The sequence below is a fragment of the Rhinolophus sinicus genome, chromosome 1, assembly GCF_057876585.1.
Source record: "Rhinolophus sinicus isolate RSI-liver-muscle chromosome 1, RSI-T2T, whole genome shotgun sequence".
In the NCBI taxonomy this organism is placed as follows: Eukaryota; Metazoa; Chordata; class Mammalia; order Chiroptera; family Rhinolophidae; genus Rhinolophus; species Rhinolophus sinicus.
Genome location: NC_142501.1, coordinates 6,803,434 through 6,821,040, shown reverse-complemented (window position 1 = coordinate 6,821,040; position 17,607 = coordinate 6,803,434). Strand labels below are relative to the sequence as shown.

The 17,607-nt window shown below is 53.1% G+C and overlaps 1 protein-coding gene across 12 annotated transcripts in view; it reads right to left on the bottom strand.

The window, feature by feature from the left end:
* Positions 1-502: 502 nt before the first annotated feature.
* Positions 503-17,607, bottom strand: part of EFCAB6 (EF-hand calcium binding domain 6) — a 218,053-nt gene continuing 200,948 nt past the window's right edge. For 10 of the 12 annotated variants that reach the window (XM_088796046.1, XM_074326516.2, XM_088796049.1 and 7 more), the window contains 4 exons: positions 13,990-14,220; positions 11,442-11,610; positions 9,123-9,307; positions 4,344-5,527 (listed from right to left, as the gene is read on the bottom strand). In XM_088796046.1, coding sequence (XP_088652172.1) covers positions 5,213-5,527; positions 9,123-9,307; positions 11,442-11,610; positions 13,990-14,220 — 900 coding nt within the window. In that variant the 3' untranslated portion in view covers positions 4,344-5,212. Of the gene's footprint in view, positions 650-4,343; positions 5,528-9,122; positions 9,308-11,441; positions 11,611-13,989; positions 14,221-17,607 lie in introns of those variants that run through there. The other 2 variants (XM_088796050.1, XM_074326517.2) reach the window with 1 other exon arrangement.

Below are 17,607 nucleotides of genomic sequence, written 5' to 3'. Positions count from 1 at the left end.
TGATCCCTGAAGCACCAGTGGGGCCTGATGTAGACGTGGGCTGCTGTCCGTGACCCAGGGGCAGAGGCGGCCGTGTGGACAAGCCCAGCAGGGGCACGGATCTGATGGAGCAGGAGGAAGCACCAGGGGCCCAGGCTGGAGGGGGGACCTCGGGTGTCCCCGAGGCGCCCAGCAGGATCTCATGAATAAAACCTCCAGAAATTCTGAGTTTTAAAGTATTTGAGCATTGGTGGTTCTCTTAAAGTCTCAAGAATCATTTCTGCAAAGGCTAACGTTTTTATTTGCTCAGACTAGTGAGGGAGGGGTCCTGAGGCGCAGGGGTAACTTCCGGCTGCCTGGAGAGGCCGTCGTGATGTCCGACCAGCCGCGGGGCTGCCCCTCGCCCGGGCTCACCCCGGGAAAGACGCACACCTGGCATGGGTGTGGGTTGTTTCTGGAGCCACTCTGGACAGTTCATGAGCCCTCCCCAGTCACGTGATTTTGTTGGTTTGCGTGGTGCCCCTGTCTGCGCGGGCCCCCCGGGCGCTCACTGCAGGAAGGCCCGCAGGAAGTCGTTGTAGGGGATTTTCGCAGACAGCCTCTTGTCGTAATACTGCAGAACATGGAAGAACTCCTCCTCGGACAGGTTGATGCTGTGCTGTCTCAGGACCTGCGAGACAGAGGAGACCAGCTTGTCTTGGCGCCATTCAAGGAGGCCGGCTGCCAGGAAGGGGCTGGGGACGCACCCACCTCCCCCCCAGCCTCCCGGAGCCCGGCCACCTCACCTCCAGTGCCGCCCCCAGCAGCCCTCTCTCCCCCATCGCTTCTCTCCCCCCCCCACACACATTTTGCTTCCCACCCCTCTCTCTGCCCTCATCACCCCGCAGGGCAGCCCCTTGCATGTCCACACTGTGGGTGTGAAACTGGAAGAGGCCCCCCGGAGGTTAATAACCATCACTTCCCTGAAGGCAATAAGGCCGTCTGGTTCCCACGGGGGGGGGGGGGGGATGAACAGAGAGGAGAGGGTTGGAGGGGAGCCCTGGCCGCAGGGCCTTCACCGAGGTGGGGACTCCGGGCTTGCCATCAGGGAGGAGGGCACAGCCAGCAGGTGCAGGGCGCAGGGGTTGTCAGGGTGCGCAGTAGTGACAAGCGCCTGCGCCTGTGGTGGAGCCTGGGAGTTGCCCGTCTGAGATCGACCACCCTTTCCTCCCCAGTTAATAGAACGCTGATGTTCTTCCAGGCGGCTGTGCATCCAGCTAAAGGGCGACCGTTCCCAGCCTCTCTGGAGCTAAGTATGGTGTGTTCTGGCCACGTAAACCTAAGCGAGACTGTTACGTGGGGCCTCCGGGAAGCCTCTTCTACAGAAAGGGACACGCCCTTTTTCTCCTTTTTTTCCCCTCTGCTGCCTGGAATATGGAAATGGCAGGGCTCCCGCGGTCATGTTGGACCATGAGGCAACTTTGGGGAAGCGAGCCAGGTGTTGAGGATGGTAGAGCAAAACAGTGACGTCCCCACTGACTGCCCAGCCACTACGCCAGACCTGGGCTTCTTTGACGTGAGAGAGAAACTCCCACCATGTCTAAGCTGCTGTGAATTTCCAGGCTGTTGTATGCAGCTGAAACAAATCCTAATAGACAGGTACCCTAGTGCATAAAAATAAGGATTACATATATGGTAACCAAGAACGGCTCCCAACACCCATCTGGTCCCCAACTCTGGCTCTGCTCCCTCCTCGCTGTTACTCATCCCAAATTCCTAACAGACTTCACCCAACTTCCTTCCCTTCTTTGCCTGGAGAATGCCTGGCTGAGAATTCGACTTGACTCCAAAGTCAAGACGAACAATGTGAATTGGAAACCACTGTGGGCAGAGGGCAGAGGGCTGCAGGCACTTACTGCCCGGGGGTCAGGCCTGGGCCCAGCCCCGCCTACCCCACCCTCTGTGTGCTCCAGCTCAGGGGTCCAGCCCCCTCAGCCTCAGCCTCAGCAAAGGGCCCATAGCAGGCAGCTGCTCTTCATCTTCCTGATTAGTAAAGAAAAGATTTTTCCTTTTTTTAAAAAAAGTGTTTAGTTGAAGCAGAGACAGACCCAAGGAATACATTTTTTGTTAGTGCATGTTGAGGTCATAACCCCTTATCTCTCTGGTATCTTTTTTTTTATGATTCATTTGGGATCTTTACTAATTGTCGTGCGGGGCGTCATGCGGGGTCTCAGCTCCCACTCCCCAAAAGAGAACGCAGGATGTGGTGAGGCCAAAAAGGAACATCCACAGAGCCATAGGTAGGGGAGTCATATCACTATAGTCTCGCTGGCAGCATCCGCCTCTCTGCAATCCACTCTTGTTAGCTCAGCCACCATCTTCTTGCTAGCCCCCATTTCCTACTAGCGTAGCCGCGGCACTTATATTAGTGGCCAATGGCTCACTGGTTACAGCTGGTGGCCATCCAACCACAGTTCATAGCCATTTACTACCTGAGCCAGCACCTGTCTATGTGAGGCCGAGAGCCTGGAAACTGCTTTTTGGGGTTCTGTCCCCACACTCCACCCCTACAGGCTCTCGCCTCACAATCTACGCGACAAGTGTCTTCCGCGAGGGGCCCTGTGCGAGGAGCCTGGAGGGGAATGCAATATCCTGGACATAGCCAGGCTCTCTGGGCACAGCCAGGGTTTCTCAGGGCACCACCAGTCCTTCTGGGCACAGCCAGACATCCTGGGCTTCTTAGGGTACCACCTGTCTCCCCAGACACAGCCAGGGTTTCTCAGGGCACCACCAGTCCTTCTGGGCACAGCCAGACTTCCTGGGCTTCTTAGGGTACCACCAGTCTCCCCGGACACAGCCAGGGTTTCTCAGGGCACCGCCAGTCCTTCTGGGCACAGCCAGACATCCTGGGCTTCTTAGGGTACCACCTGTCTCCCCAGACACAGCCAGGGTTTCTCAGGGCACCACCAGTCCTTCTGGGCACAGCCAGACTTCCTGGGCTTCTTAGGGTACCACCAGTCTCCCCGGACACAGCCAGGGTTTCTCAGGGCACCGCCAGTCCTTCTGGGCACAGCCAGACATCCTGGGCTTCTTAGGGTACCACCTGTCTCCCCAGACACAGCCAGGGTTTCTCAGGGCACCACCAGTCCTTCTGGGCACAGCCAGACTTCCTGGGCTTCTTAGGGTACCACCAATCTCCCCGGGCACAGCCAGGGTTTCTCAGGGCACCGCCAGTCCTTCTGGGCACAGCCAGACTTCCTGGGCTTCTTAGGGTACCACCTGTCTCCCCGGACACAGCCAGGGTTTCTCAGGGCACCGCCAGTCCTTCTGGGCACAGCCAGACTTCCTGGGCTCAGCCAGGGCTCTCAGGGCACTGCCACTCTCTCTGGGCCTCTCAGGTACCGTGCTGGAACAACAGCGACTCACAATCAAGGTGCTTACATGTTCTTGATGGCGGCCGGTCACGACACAAAAGCAAACATAATCCGCCAATTCCACTACATGGTGGTACGTTCCCAAGCAAACAGTCAAGCGGTCCATTAAATTAGGGATGGAAGGAATCTCCATAGTCCATAGTCATTCGCCAGGGCTGTGTGTTAGCCTCACAATGTGTGCCCTCCTTGCAGGGCGAGGGCTCCAAGTCCTCCCCAACCTGGGGGTGAGGGCCTCAGCAAGCACTTCCCAGCCAGCAGGGCCGCAACGACCTTCACTTTCTCCGGCCTTTACTGGTTGGGGAACTGTCCACATCTTCCCACCCCTCCATGGGGGTCCAGCTCTCCAGCAGCTGCTCCTCCTGGTCTTCCTGAGCCTGAATGTTCAGACACACAAACTGCTCCACTGCCCTTTGCAGAGCTTTGGCCGGCACGTACCCTGCTCGCTGCGCCATTTGTCATGCAGGGTGTCAGGCGGGGTCTCTGCTCCCACTCCCCATATAAGAACGCAGGATATGGCGAGGCCAAAAAGGAACACCCACGGAGCCATAGGTAGGGGAGTCACATCACTATAGTTTGTCTGGCGGCATCCGCCTCTCTGCAATCCGCGCTTGCTAGCACAGCCACCATCTTCTTGCTAGCCCGCATTTTCCTACTAGCGTAGCCACAGCAGTTATATTAGTGGCCAATGGCTCACTGGTTACAGCTGACGGCCAAGTAGCCACAGCTGATGGCCATCCCATCACAGTTGATGGCCATTTACTACCTGAGCCAGCACCTTTCCACGTGAGGCTGAGAGCCTGGAAACTGCACTTTGGAACCGAGAGCCTGGAACCACACTAATCTACTAGAAATATCACTTTTGTGCCTTTTGCTTTATTGAACTTTTAATTTATGTTAAATGCTTTGATTATTTTTCCTGTTCATGAAGTAAAGTGGGTATACCATTGAACCTGATTTTGAAAACCTTTTTTTTATTAAAGTGTATTGGGGTGACAATTGTTAGTTAAGTTACATAGGTTTCAGGTGTACAATTCTGTATTACATCATCTATATATCACATTGTATGTTCACCACCCAGAGTCAGTTCTTCTGTCACCGTATATTGGATCCCTTTACCCTCATCTACCAGCCCCCTCCCCCTTTATGTCTCTGATAGCTTGACTGAGTTTTTGTTTTATTCTGGCCATAACATGTGACTTTTAATCTAGTGTCTGGACCTTGATTATTTTCTCAGCCTCACTGGCTGTGTGGGGATGGAGAGCAGGGTAGAAGTCAAGGTATTGTGCATTCTACAAGTGGGAGTTTTAAGTTACCCCTCAAGGTGGCCATTTCTTTCCTCTGGAGAAACACACCAAAGGTCATGCAAGGTAAAGCTTCGAGGTAAAGAAAAGACCCTGTACCCCCCAGGGGTGGTGGCGGGGCGGCCAGGTCACCACGTTCCCGCTGACAATGCTGTACCTTCTTGTGGGCGCATTAAAGCCACCCAAGTTGTGACTCTGGAAACCAGAGGGGCTTAGCCACCCTGTGCTGTGGGAGCGGAGCTGGCCCTGCCACTGGGGGGCAGCTGGGGGTCCTGGGGGCCCCGTGAAGCAAGGCTGGGTCTGCGGGCCTGTGTGGCCACAGCTGGGACCTCGCTTTGGCCCCTCAATGTTTCTGTTCTGTTCTGTGAGTCCTGGGAGGCAGACGCAGGTCCTGGATCCCCCCAGAGGAAGCCCAGAGATGGCAGCTGGGCACAGGTGTCGGCATTGCCAGTGTCCCCACAGGGTCCTAGAAATCTTCAGGAGGAGGACCTGGGGTCTGCAGGGGAGGGGCAAGTGATCTTAGCCCTTGATAGCTTGGGGGTCCCAAGGAAGTGAGGTCTGGGACAGCAGCGCACACCTGGGCCTTCGGCAGGGGGCAGGGGCCCTCTTTTGAGATTTTTTGGCTGCTGGCTTTTGGCACCGGATCCCTGTGCAGAGGTGACAGATGCCCGAGAGCTGGCTCACCTTCCGGAAGTCCGCCACACCTATGAGCCCCGTTCCACCCTCATCGCAGGCCTTGAAAGCACGCCGCATCGGCCTCCAGCAGTGCACAATTTTGGGCTGAATGCGCAGTAATGCAGAGTAAAAGGAAGCAGTCTCGGCACCAGCTTCTTCCTGGAGAAAAGGAAAAACCAAGAGTTGGTGAGATAGGAGCTTTCAGATGGGTCGGCTGGCCCTACGTGGAGTGGAGGGCGGGCTGCGAGCTCCCCTCCTGGGCCCGATTCCCACCTCACCCCGTCTTACTGCCCGTGCTCCACTGGCAGCTCCCCATCTAGAATGGAGCAGAACTCGTAATACCGATGACACTCTTGCCCTCCCTGCTGCTCCTCACAAGCCCGTGTGTGGGCTGTTGGAAAACACCGTCTATCTCCACCTCCCTCGCCTACTCCCCCAACCTGGGAGGAAGGAGGGTCTCTTCATCCCCATTTCAGGGTTGAGGAATGGAGGCTCAGGGAGGCAAAGTGGCAGGATCAGGATGGATCCAGGCTCTGTTTGCCTCCAACAGCTGCCTCCTCCAGGAAGTCCGCCCATGGCACTCCAGGGACGGCCACACCCATACCCAGCCGGCCAACTTCAAAACAATTTGAGGAAAAAAGAGATTTCTAGTAGGTTATCATAATGAGCAGTGTTTTTTTTTTTTTTTAAATTGCAAGGTTGTAATTATATCTAGCAATTAGACAGTACAATGCACTGTGATTATTTCATTTAGGTGCTAAAAGATTGAAAACAAGGTATTTTAGTATGATTTAGCCCCAGCGCATGTCTGAATATCACAGAGGTGAACTGTAGGCAGTAATGTGTAACACGTTTTGGGAAAGTTTAATTTTAACATGGCACTTCATAAAACAAATTAGCACGAAGTTAAATTGCTTTCAGTTGTACATCATTTAGAACCTACGATGGAAATTCACCAGATAACCCTACAGCTTCGTTAGCTGCCGTTTAGCCAATCAGCTGGTCTGTGTGCACAGAAGAGAAAGGATTCTGTGCCCACTTGCTCTTCCCACACCCAGCCTGGCTTGAGAAAGGGTTTTCCCCTGCCAGTGCGGTGCAGCCACCCCTCCCAGACGGCCTTTGTCCCTGCCCCACCATGGCCCAAGCAAGTCGCCCCACCACTTCCCTAGAAGGTGTCTCTGAGGGCTGCAGAGGAGGCACCAAAGGACTGGACAGAGATACGGCCCTTTGAGCTTCTCTTCCGGGGGATGGCTGGCCTGAGCTCCACACGTGTACAGAGCGGCTGGGGCTGTAAGGACAAGGACGAAGCAGGGACAGGGGCTCTCTCCTAGGGCAGGCTCCTGGGGGAGGCTGTCGCAGAGCACCTATCAATTTCCCGGAAACACAGTCTCAGTGGGGCCCTCCCCAGGCGGCACGGGCCAGACGTTCTGTGCCTCCATGAGGACGGACAGTGAGTTTGGAATCAGGATGGCCTCTGTGGAGGGGAGGCCTCTGTGGAGGGGAGGCCTCCGAGGGGAGTACTGGGGCGCTCCTCCTAACCAGCCGCCTCTCGAAGGCTCTTAGACACCAACAGCTCTCACATCGTTTACAGGAGGGGAAACTGAGGCCCAGAGAGGCAGAGGAAGGCCAGAGCTGGCAGGGGCCTTAGAGGCCATCTCCATGGTTCTCCAACTATGCTCCTGGGTCCCATGGCGATGTCATGAGGACCTTTTCTCTGCTCACAGAAAGCTGAGCACAAAGAACTGTCTTAATTTTAAGTTTTTCTGCTGTAACTTGGTCTGCGCCTTTGATGCTAGCTCTTGCTTACTAGAAACTATGCACAAAATGACCAGTTTCACTGTGTAGACTCTTCCTGTATGGAATGAGCTGTTTTCTGGGTTAACCCACCCTCGCTCTGTTGCTGGTGGGGGCTGGCTGGGGGGCTGTCCAGGTCTCCCCACACTTCTGGTCCCTGCCCGAGTCTTCAGGTGGCTGCCATCAGCTGTGTTTGTTCCCCAAATCCACAGTGCCAGTGGAACTTGTTATTTAATTCAATGTAACTTAATTCAGGGTTACAGATGATGGAGAACGGGCATGACAAAGCTTTTTTTGCTTCATGTTTTAAAAAGACTCGAGAAAGGGGAGTCAGTGAAAACACTGCAGTTGAACTGGGTGAGGGTGAGAATCAAAAAAATCACAAATGAGGGGCGGCCGGATGACTCAGGTGGTTAGAGCGCAAGCTCTGAACAACAGGGCTGCCGTTTCAATTTCCACATGGGCCGGTGAGCTGCGCCCTCCACAACTAGATTGAAGACAACGAGCTGCCGCTGAGCTGCCAGAGGGGCGGCCGGATGGCTCAGCTGGTTAGAGTGTGAGCTCTCAACAACAAGGTTGCCGGTTCAATTCCCACATGGGATGGTGGGCTGCGCTGCCTGCAACTAAGGTTGAAAACGGCAACTGTACTTGGAGCTGAGCTGCACCCTCCACAACTAGATTGAGGACAACTACTTGGAGCTGATGGGCCCTGGAGAAGTGCACTGTCCCCCAATATTCCCCAATAAAATTAAAAAAATTTTTTTAAAAAATCACAAATGATTGAGAAAAAAGGTAAAAATGCAGAACAGTGCCCTCCCGTTGCTAATTAAGCATCTCTAGGTTTTCTTTCGTCTTCAAAGAAACAGAGAAAATGATGGGTATAGTTTATGCAACGAAGATAAGGCGTCTCCAACCCCCCCACACACCCAGGGAACAGGGTCTGGCCCATCTCAGACGGTTGATGAGTGGATACACACTATGTTTCACTTTGCTATGATCCCCCAGCTGTGCCTTTTCAGTTAACTGACCTATTACTGCTCCCCGTGCATCGTAGGAGCCTGTTTGCCATACAGATGTTTCCAGGTGCTCTGGGAAGAGCATGATAATCAGCTGTCTGCCACCTGAACGAGTTTAAGAATACGGGACCCAGTCTACGGGGTCCCAGTCTGGGGTCTCCAGACCCTTACGGGGCTCCAGAAAGAAATCTCTGAATCATTTCCAAGAAAGTAAATTTTGAGCTGTTTGCAATGTTCCCAAAGCCTGACGGTGTCTTCACCTGTACCCACAGCTTTCGCCTCCCAGACACGAGCTCCCTGACATACTGGGTGGCCGGCTCTGGGCCCTGTGGGCAGACCCCAGTCGTCATATGCTCACCTGAAAACTGCCTGGCACTGCACAGACCTGTGTGTAATGGAGGACATAGGGCAGCAAAGGATTGATTGACAAGTTACATACACATGTAATATATGCGCACATACATATATCATACTAGTGCGTAAACACATAATTTGTGTGTGTATATATGCATATCATGCAAGTGTGATATACACGTATTTTATATGTATAACACATATACAAATATGATACACACATATAGTATACATGTATATGTACCACAGAAGCGTGACATGCTTATATCATGCGTACATGTATATATCATACAAGTGTGATGTGCACGTATATCATATGAGTACATGCATACGTCATACAGGTGAGATATGCACGTATAGCATATGTGCATAGAGAAAATCTGAGCGGGGCCCATGAGGAGGTGGCGGTGAGGCCGGAGACATTTGACGGGCGGGTCCTCACTGGCCAGTGGCCCCTCCTGGAGTCTCTGCAGCCACTGTGTCCACCTTTTGTATGAAGCGAGGTGATCCAAATTTGCGATCAACTGAGAAAAATCTAAGAGATCCTTTCAAGCCCAGACCCACACATGTTCTAGGAGGGATTGTCCTACCATTTTATGTGCGTTCTGGATTTTCATTCTCTGCATCAGCGAGGTCTCCTTTGCTTTTAACAGGAGGACACAGCTCTGAATGAAGTTGCAATAAGCAAATTTCCCGTTGTCCTTTAAGTTATACTTCACGATGAGCTGCTGACACTCCTCTTCACTTATGTCCAGGTTGAATTTTTCCACCAGAGCTAAAAACAAAAATTCCATTGGTAGCAATTCATTCATTCGTCCATCCGTCTGTCCATCTATCCATCCACCCTTCACTTGCTGAGATGTTTTCTCTGCTTTGGGCCCTTGCTTCATGGGCTCATGGTCGGTGGCTGGACAGATATGGAAACAGACAGGCACACGACAAACAGTGCAGTGAGGAGGGAGGGGGACCCCACAGCCGGCTGGGCCCCACCATCTGGATGTTTGCCTGCTGTCCCAGTTTTGCAGGAACAGTAGCTCTGTGGTCACAGGACCACAGCTGGGTGCTGCGGGAGCTGCCACCACAGAGCAGGTCGGGGGGGGGAGCGGGAGCTGTCAGGGAGCGGTATCCCCAGGGGACAGGAGCTGCCAGAACACTGGCTCTGAGTCAGGGCAGAGGTGGGGACAGGGGAGAAGGGGAGCTCCACATGCTGGGGGTGGGCTGGCAGGGGCCAGACTGTGGGGCAGGAATTCAGATTGGCCTTCTGACCAAGCAGTTTTCAAGTGGGCTTTGGAGATGTACTCTTGCGAGTCTATTAGGTTGCACAAATGTACACATTTTGAATTTTCGTGCCAGTGACGATCTAAAATGTATAAAACCTATTCTGACATACATGGACCACCCTTAAGAGATAGCTGCCAAGCAATGTCAGGGCTGGAGCTTGGCTTTCTGACTGGGACCATGTGGATGCCAGTTGGTGGGTCCTCCCACTGCCCTGAAGTTGGCACACGGCAGGGTCAACAATCACCCCCAGTCTGCACTAGCATGCGTGCTCACGTCCTTGACCCATTATAAAGCCCGAGCGGCTTTTGGAGGGACAACTCACGATCAAAAGAGACTTAGGTAGGATAAGATTTTAGGTTAAGGTTGAATAAATAGACTTCCAGTGGACATGACGGAAGCAACAAAATGTCGAGCAGGGGAATACTATGTTACTTATTGGGGATAATGCGGAAACCGATGCGAGTGGACTGTATACATAGATGGTGCCATCAAACCAAGCGCAGGCTGACGGACAGACGTGGCATGTACAAGGGTTCCTCTGCCCCTTCGGGGGCGGGTGCTGTGGGACATAAGGGAACTGCCCATCAAAGTGTCTTGCTGCTCCAACTTGACCTCAGGAGTGCACAGAGAATACAGAATGACTTTTGAAAGTTAAGTTTTGTTTTACAGTATTGAATTTCAGAGGTGCCGCTAAAATCAGACAAGCCTACCAGAATAATGGGTTGGTGGCTTTCATGAGTTCATGGTTAAAAAGAAAAAAACAGCAATAATGATAATGACAGCAAGTTAAGGTTCATCCTGCTCAAAATCAAAAGCATTAACTAAAAAACAAGTGGAATTCCAACACACATTAAAACCAACATTGGTGATTTGGCTTCAGCAAAACATGTTACATTAAATAAATATAACGACATTTGATTATTACTGATTTCCTATTTTTATACTTAATTTATGTGTTTTTTTTGGTAGGAACTCCACTTAAGTAGTTTCTACTTGCTTTCATTTTTGCATTTTTGAGCCATGGTTATAAAAGTAACATATTAATAATGGAGGTTCTCAAGAAAAACATTTTCCAGGTCTACGTATTAGTCAAGAAGAGGGGGAGCTGAGGGGGCTATAAGCAGAGGCGTGACCTGGTCAGATTTACTTCCTGTAATTAAAATGTTGCATAAACGATATGCAACAATTACTGGAAATATAAATCAAACTGATTTAATTTGAAAAGTTGATCAAAGTGCTACGTGGTGAAAAATGAGTCACCAGGGAGAGTGGATGTTGAGTGAGCTGTGGTGGGCGGAGCCTGCGTGCTCCCAGCCCTCCCTGCTCTCCCCTGGCCCCACCTCCCTCAGCTGTCAGTCTGTTACCATTTGCATTCTGTCCAGAGATCACGAGCAAGTCTGTGCTTTCTGACACTGAAAGTCGTGGCGTGCTGACTCCATCACGGGGGTGGGAACTGCTCCGCGCAGGTCAAGGTGTGTTAGGGCCCTTGTCCCCCTGCTGGTGTTCATCGAGGTACCAGCCTGCCAGGCTCCCTGCCGGCTCCCCACTGTGTTACTCCCTGGTCTCCACCCCAGGGTGGACATGACAGGATGACACTGTGTTACCCCGGGAACAGAACCAGAACGAACCCAGAAATTCGGCCGAGGTGATCTCCGCCTGCCTGCGTGTGTCCTTCTCTTTGCATTCCCTCAGGAACTGTCGCCAACAGCCCTGAAGTTTCTTCCGGAGCTTGCTCTCTAGGGGTTCGCAGTTCTGCAGGAGTGGGGGACCTGGCACTGGGGTCGAACCGGCGAGGGTCTAGCAGGACAGAAGAGAAAATTGTCTTGTAATCGGAGATTTAAACTGGAAGTAATAATAAAAACCTACAGATGTGTCTGAGGTTTTGAGATGCACAATTTCACAGGCAGTATTAGCTCAGACATAAAATGAAAAGCAAAACATAGATGGTATTACAATTTTGCTCTTTAATTGTTGCTTCCATCGATGGGCTATATTGGGGCCACATCATAATAACTAAAACAGTCTTGGAAATAAATATATAGCCAAGATTCAAATGTAGAGGGATGCTAACTAACTATATTTCTGGTGTGTGTGTGTGTGTGTATGTGTGCGTGTGTGTGTGTGTGGTGACAATGACATACTTTTCACCAGAGGAAGAGTCTTATCAGAGAAAGGCATTCGCGTGTCCTTTGCATGGGACGTCCATTGCTATACTCACCCCAGAGCATCTGATACCTTGAAACGCTGTAGACCAAGTACGAGGCTGTTCTTGTCTTGTTTTACTGCATTTTCCATTAAAAACGGGGAATGAATTGACTCTAGCCCGGATATCCCCTCGATCGCCTCCGCAACATGTGGTGAAATAATATGGTGCTGAACTCAACTGAATTCCTGGCCTTACTGCCAAGCCCTGCCTCACCGGTGCCTCCACCATCTCAGTTGATGGTAACGCCCTTCTTCCCGCTGCTCAGGCCCCAAACACAGACGGCTTCCTGGACTCTCCTCCCTCCGTCCAGCCCCACATCTAATCTGTAGGGAAGTCCTGGTGGCTCTGCCCGGAAGATGCACCCTGTGTGTGGGCGCCCGTCACCAGGTCCACCCCCGCCCGCCCTGAGCCACCTGTGCCTCCCGCCTGGGTCACTGCCGCAGCCTCCTCACCAGCTCCCTGCGTTCACCCAGCCTTGCTGGCACCCGCTCCACCCACGGCCTCTTTTCAACACATGACATCCCCAGCACTCTTTCCAGAGTCCCAAAGACAGTGTCACTTCTCTGCTTAAAACCTTGCAAGGCTCCATCACCCTCGGAGTGAAAGCCAAGGTCCTTATCATGACCCCCCAGGCCTGCGTTTCCTGCGGCTGCTGTAACAGGTCTACAAACTGGTGGCTTCAAACAACACCCATTTATTCTCTTGCAGTCCTGGAGGTCAGAAGCCTCAATGGGTCCTACTGAGCTGAATAAAGTCAAGGTGTGGGCAGGACTGCTTCCTCCTGGAGACGCCAGGGGAGAACCCGTTTCTTGCCCTCTTCCAGCTTCTAGTGGCTCCCACATTCCTTGGCTGTGGCCCATTCTTCCACCTTCAAAGCCAGCAATGCCGGATCAAGTCTTTCTCACACTGCATCTCTCTGACATGACACAACCCTGCTGTCTCCGTGTTTCCCATCTATGGCCCCCCGTGATTGCCTTGGGCCCCCCAGATGCATGGGGATTATCCTGTTTTAGGTCAGCTGATTAGTAACTTTAATTCCATTTGCAAACTTGACTCCCACGGCCATGTAAGGTGACATGTTACAGCTGGAGGGGGACGTGGACCCCTCCTGCCCCCCTCATTCTGCTCTACTCACCATGTTTAACTTGCTAATCCTTTACTCATTACCCTAGCGTTTCCTGCCCATCATCCTGCCCGTCATCCCCCGCCCCCAACAAGGGCAGGGACCTGTGTTCACGCTCAGCTCTACAAAGGTCTCAGTACATCACAGACAGGACCCAGCCTATTGTAGGTGCACAATAAATCTGTGTTGGCTGAATGAACACGTATTCATTCACCCCGCAGGAGGCACACTAGGTAATGGTTGGGATCCTCTCAACCAGCCTCCCCTGGGGACACTGCGTCCTCCTTGTAGGTGAGGCAAGGACCTCTGCCAGGCTGCCCCGCCCCCACCCCAGGCCGGTGGCTCAGCCCAGGGCCAGCGTTGTGCAGTCACACAGATCTTGGCTTGAAATCGGGCCTCTACGTGTCTGACTGAGGGGCCCCGAGCACGTGAGGACACCTCTTAGAGCCTATGAATCTTCCCCTGCAGGACGGGTGTAACAAGACTCCCTGTGACAGCAGCAGGGCACTCTGCCCACAGTGGCACCTACAAGGGGCGTTTGCTTTCCTGCTGATGATGCCAGGAGCACAGGTGACATCAATGGTCTCCTGCCGGCACCCTTCTCTTCTTCCCTTCCACCCGCCACACCTCCTTTCCACCCCCACCCCTTTTCCTCACACTGACCTCCCCCTCCAGGCCGGCGAAGGCGAAGGGCCCACAGGGGACGCCTCTCCTCTGACCCCCACCCACGCTCACCCTGTGCCAGCTTCTCAGTCACCGCACCCTGTGGGAACACAAGGGCCCCCACACACGGGGTGTGTGGGCCAGGTGCAAGGTGACACGTGACACTGAGGGATGGAGAACTCACACAGGGGTGACTCCGCGCTCTTGTCCCTGCTCTCAGGTCTCCAGTGGGCGACGGTACTGCAGCCCTGGTTCCGTCCGTGACTTCGGGGACACTGCCCCCTCTGTGGGCCTTGGTCCAATCGCCCGTGGCCAGCGGCGTTGCCACTTTCTCCGAACTGAACCTGCTCAGGAAGTCCAGGTACTTCAGCCTCCCCTTGGCATCCACTGGCATCTCTTTCCAGAGCCTGTCGAACTGGCGAAGAAGCAGAAGGCATTTCCCTAGGGTTAGCGCCAAACCCAAGCGGAATTTCCCCCAGCACTGGTGGGAAGGGGGGAGCAGGCTGGCGAAGGCAGCGCTCACGTGGGCGGGGGACCAAGGCCCACACCAACCAGAAAAATTAAAAAAGAAAAAAACCCGTTCGGCCTCCGCTCGGTGGAAGCCTCTGGAAGCCCGAAAAAGAGAAGACAAGAGGATTATTCATGGCTTCCGCAGGACATTTTTTAATTGAATTGGGCCCTTAGTGAGCAGTTTAAAGCCATTAAATCTTGTGATCAGTCACAGTGACTGAGCGGCAGCAGAGACAAACATTTTAGGAGAAAATGCACATCAAACCGCTGGCCCATCTGGGTCCCAGGGCAGCAGCCAGACTCCTTTCTCATCTTGCAGGCACACCTGAGTTCTGCAAACAGCTCACCAGGTGACGCAGCCCTCAGCCACTGTGTTTGCATCCACGATTTATTTCACCCCCAGGGCAAACAATGCCTCCCCAGAAGATGAAAAGGCAGGCATTTGAAAAACTGGAGAGAAGTTTATGGCTTAGTATTGGTGCTGCCTGATGTCCCGGGGCGTGGATACAGCAACATGACCAACGCTCCCTCAATGAGCTGCTTGTGATGGCTTCAGGGCTCTCAGGGAGCCAGGAAGAAAGGCAGCTTGCTTCCAAGTTGGTATTTTACAGCCCCGACGGCCCAGCGGAGCCCCAGCCTCCAGCACCTGCTTGGGGCAGCAGCCTTGGACCAGCAAAGCCAGGGACCGTTCCCATCCTTCCCCACACACCTGGCCTCGGCAGGAGTGGAGTCACTTCTGGGCTCCACTGGGGCTTCCCGGAAGCAAATGGAAAGGGACCATATCTGGCTCAATTTGAAATTCTGGAAATGAAGTAGTTAGCGGTGGGCGAGGAAGGGAGGGAGAAAGCTCCAGGCTCTGAGAAGGGAAAAAGGTTTCGTTCGGGACAATATTCTTGATTTCTTTTCTTAACTTTTTATGATTATAGATTTGCAGGAAGTCGCAAGGATGGTACAGACGGGTCCCTTGTCCCCTCCACCCAGTTTCCCCCAAAGTCACACCTTATGTAACAACCTTAAACCAGGAAATTGACCTTGGTGTAGGGTGTGTATAGTTCGATGTCATTTATCATGTATGTAGATTGATGTTGTTTTAATTCTGGTCAACGAGGGAAAACTACTTAGTGGAGTGGAAGTGAGGGACCTTGAGAAAGTGACCACACCACCCACAGACCTCACAATCCCCAAGGGCAGTAACACCCCCCCCCCCACCCCCAAACAGGAGGCAGTGCTGCCACTTATCTCTTCTGGGAAAGTTCCAGTGCCACTGGGAAGATGACAGGCGCTTGTCTCTACCTTCCCACATCATACTGAAGCCACCTCTGCAGGTGACGTCTTCCGACCTGGCCTGGAAGCTCTGAGATTCATCTTTAAATGCTGAACACCTTGCAAAGGGGCTGCCATGGCACATAGGTGGTGCTCAATAAATGTTTGTTCAACTGCTGGAGACTCCCCAGAGACCCATCGGACAATGGGACAAAGGAAAGACCCTTTACAATGAAGAAGGCGAGACGGTGCTAAACATATTACGGAAGAAGAGAAAGCTGCAGCCTGTAGGAGCAAGGCAGGCTGCCCCAGGGGCTGTCCTGAAATCCATTTTAGTGAGATTGGGGGGACACGTAGGGAGGACGCCATGAATTGAGGATAAATACACAGGATGGGCGTGAATGCTTAGGATGCGGTGAAAAACTGAAGGACAGAAGTGAGGATGCTTACAAAACTCAGGGCAACAAAAGGGCCTCTTTTCAGACAGGTGAGGCAGGGACCCGACCACCTGCCTAGTTCCATCTTGTGATGCAAGTGAAGTCCAGGTTGGGTCACAGAAACGCTACCTTTTTCCTCTTTTCACTCATGGAGCCAAACCAGGAAGGGCAGAATAAACGTCACAGGATGACATGGAACCCTGTGTGTGGGGGAAGGGGAGCCCACACGTGGCTCACGAATACTGACAGGCTCCACCCCAAACACTGATGCAGGACGGCAGCTGGTGGGGGCTGTGGGGACAGGAGAGGCACCAGGAGGAATGGACATGGGCACCACAAAAGGGCTTCCAAAAGACTGCAGGCTGGTGAGCTGGACATGAAACCCAGGCAAAATGCTGGTGTTTTGCGAATGAGTCAAAAGGAAATGCGTTTCCACATCACCGTGGCAGAATCACAAGCTGAAACATCCCCTCAAGTGCAGAGAAGCAGCTGCCTTCTGAACATTTAAAAATACACAGCCTTGGGTTTGCTTTTGCTTATGACATGGCAAGTTGCAAGAGAATACCACTCCCGTCCTAACAAGGAGAAAAAGCCAATATCTACAAAATCAGAACTTTTCTTGAGCCCATCAGAGAGCTGAGGTTGCAGAGCCCCAAGTCTCCAGGGACAGCCAGATGTGCCCACTCCCACCCCTGCCAGAGCTCTGGAGAGGGTGGGAGGGCGTGAAGAAATCAGCTAAAATGTTTACAGATCCCTACAGGCTCAGTGTGGGCCAGTGTACCAGGCCGGAGTAACCGGGAGGCCCAGACACAAGGGATGCCCACACTCACAAACTTCCCCACGGGCCCCTGCCGCAGGCACCCACGGTGACTGGTGGGGTAGATGCCACACACCACTTCTCCAGACCCTCCTCTCAAGAAAGCAAAAGCCTTAAGCTACTGGGAGAGGCACAGCAAACCCACTCAAGGCCAGGGCCCCTGGCAGAGGGAGAAAAGCAAACCCTTCTGCCTCTAGACGGGGTAGGAAGCCCCCTTCCCCCGCCCCCAGGACCCAGCACAGATTCACAGCCCCAGGGGAAGGGCATGAGCAACCGCCGTGTGCCCTCGAGGAGGAGTGGGAAACCCTCTTGCTCAAGACCCACCCAGAACAAGGCAGACAGGATGGAGGGCGGGGACTGAGGCGGCACCCGAAGCCCAGAGGCACAGGCCCTGCCTAAAGCTGAGGCTAGACCAGGAACACCAAGACGTGCCCCCACCCTGGCATGAGCCTGGCACCCACGGCATGACAGCGGCCTGTGTGACAGATATGTAGGGACTTTGAAAGTGAGGGAGGAGTAGGAATGCTGAGAAACCTGCGGGCAACCGCAGACCCACACCAAGTGCACAGATTCTCCGCTGACAGATCAGATGCCTGCGCACGCTCAGGGTAAGGAGAGCAACTACAGAACTCAAATTCAGCTCAATTACCAACTAGACTGACTCCACAACACCCCACACTCACAGTCAGACAGAAGAAGAGGTGTGCCCATGTTCCGGCAGAAATATTCTTTATAGCATGGTCTCCACTGTTCTTCACATGTCTGGCATTCCATT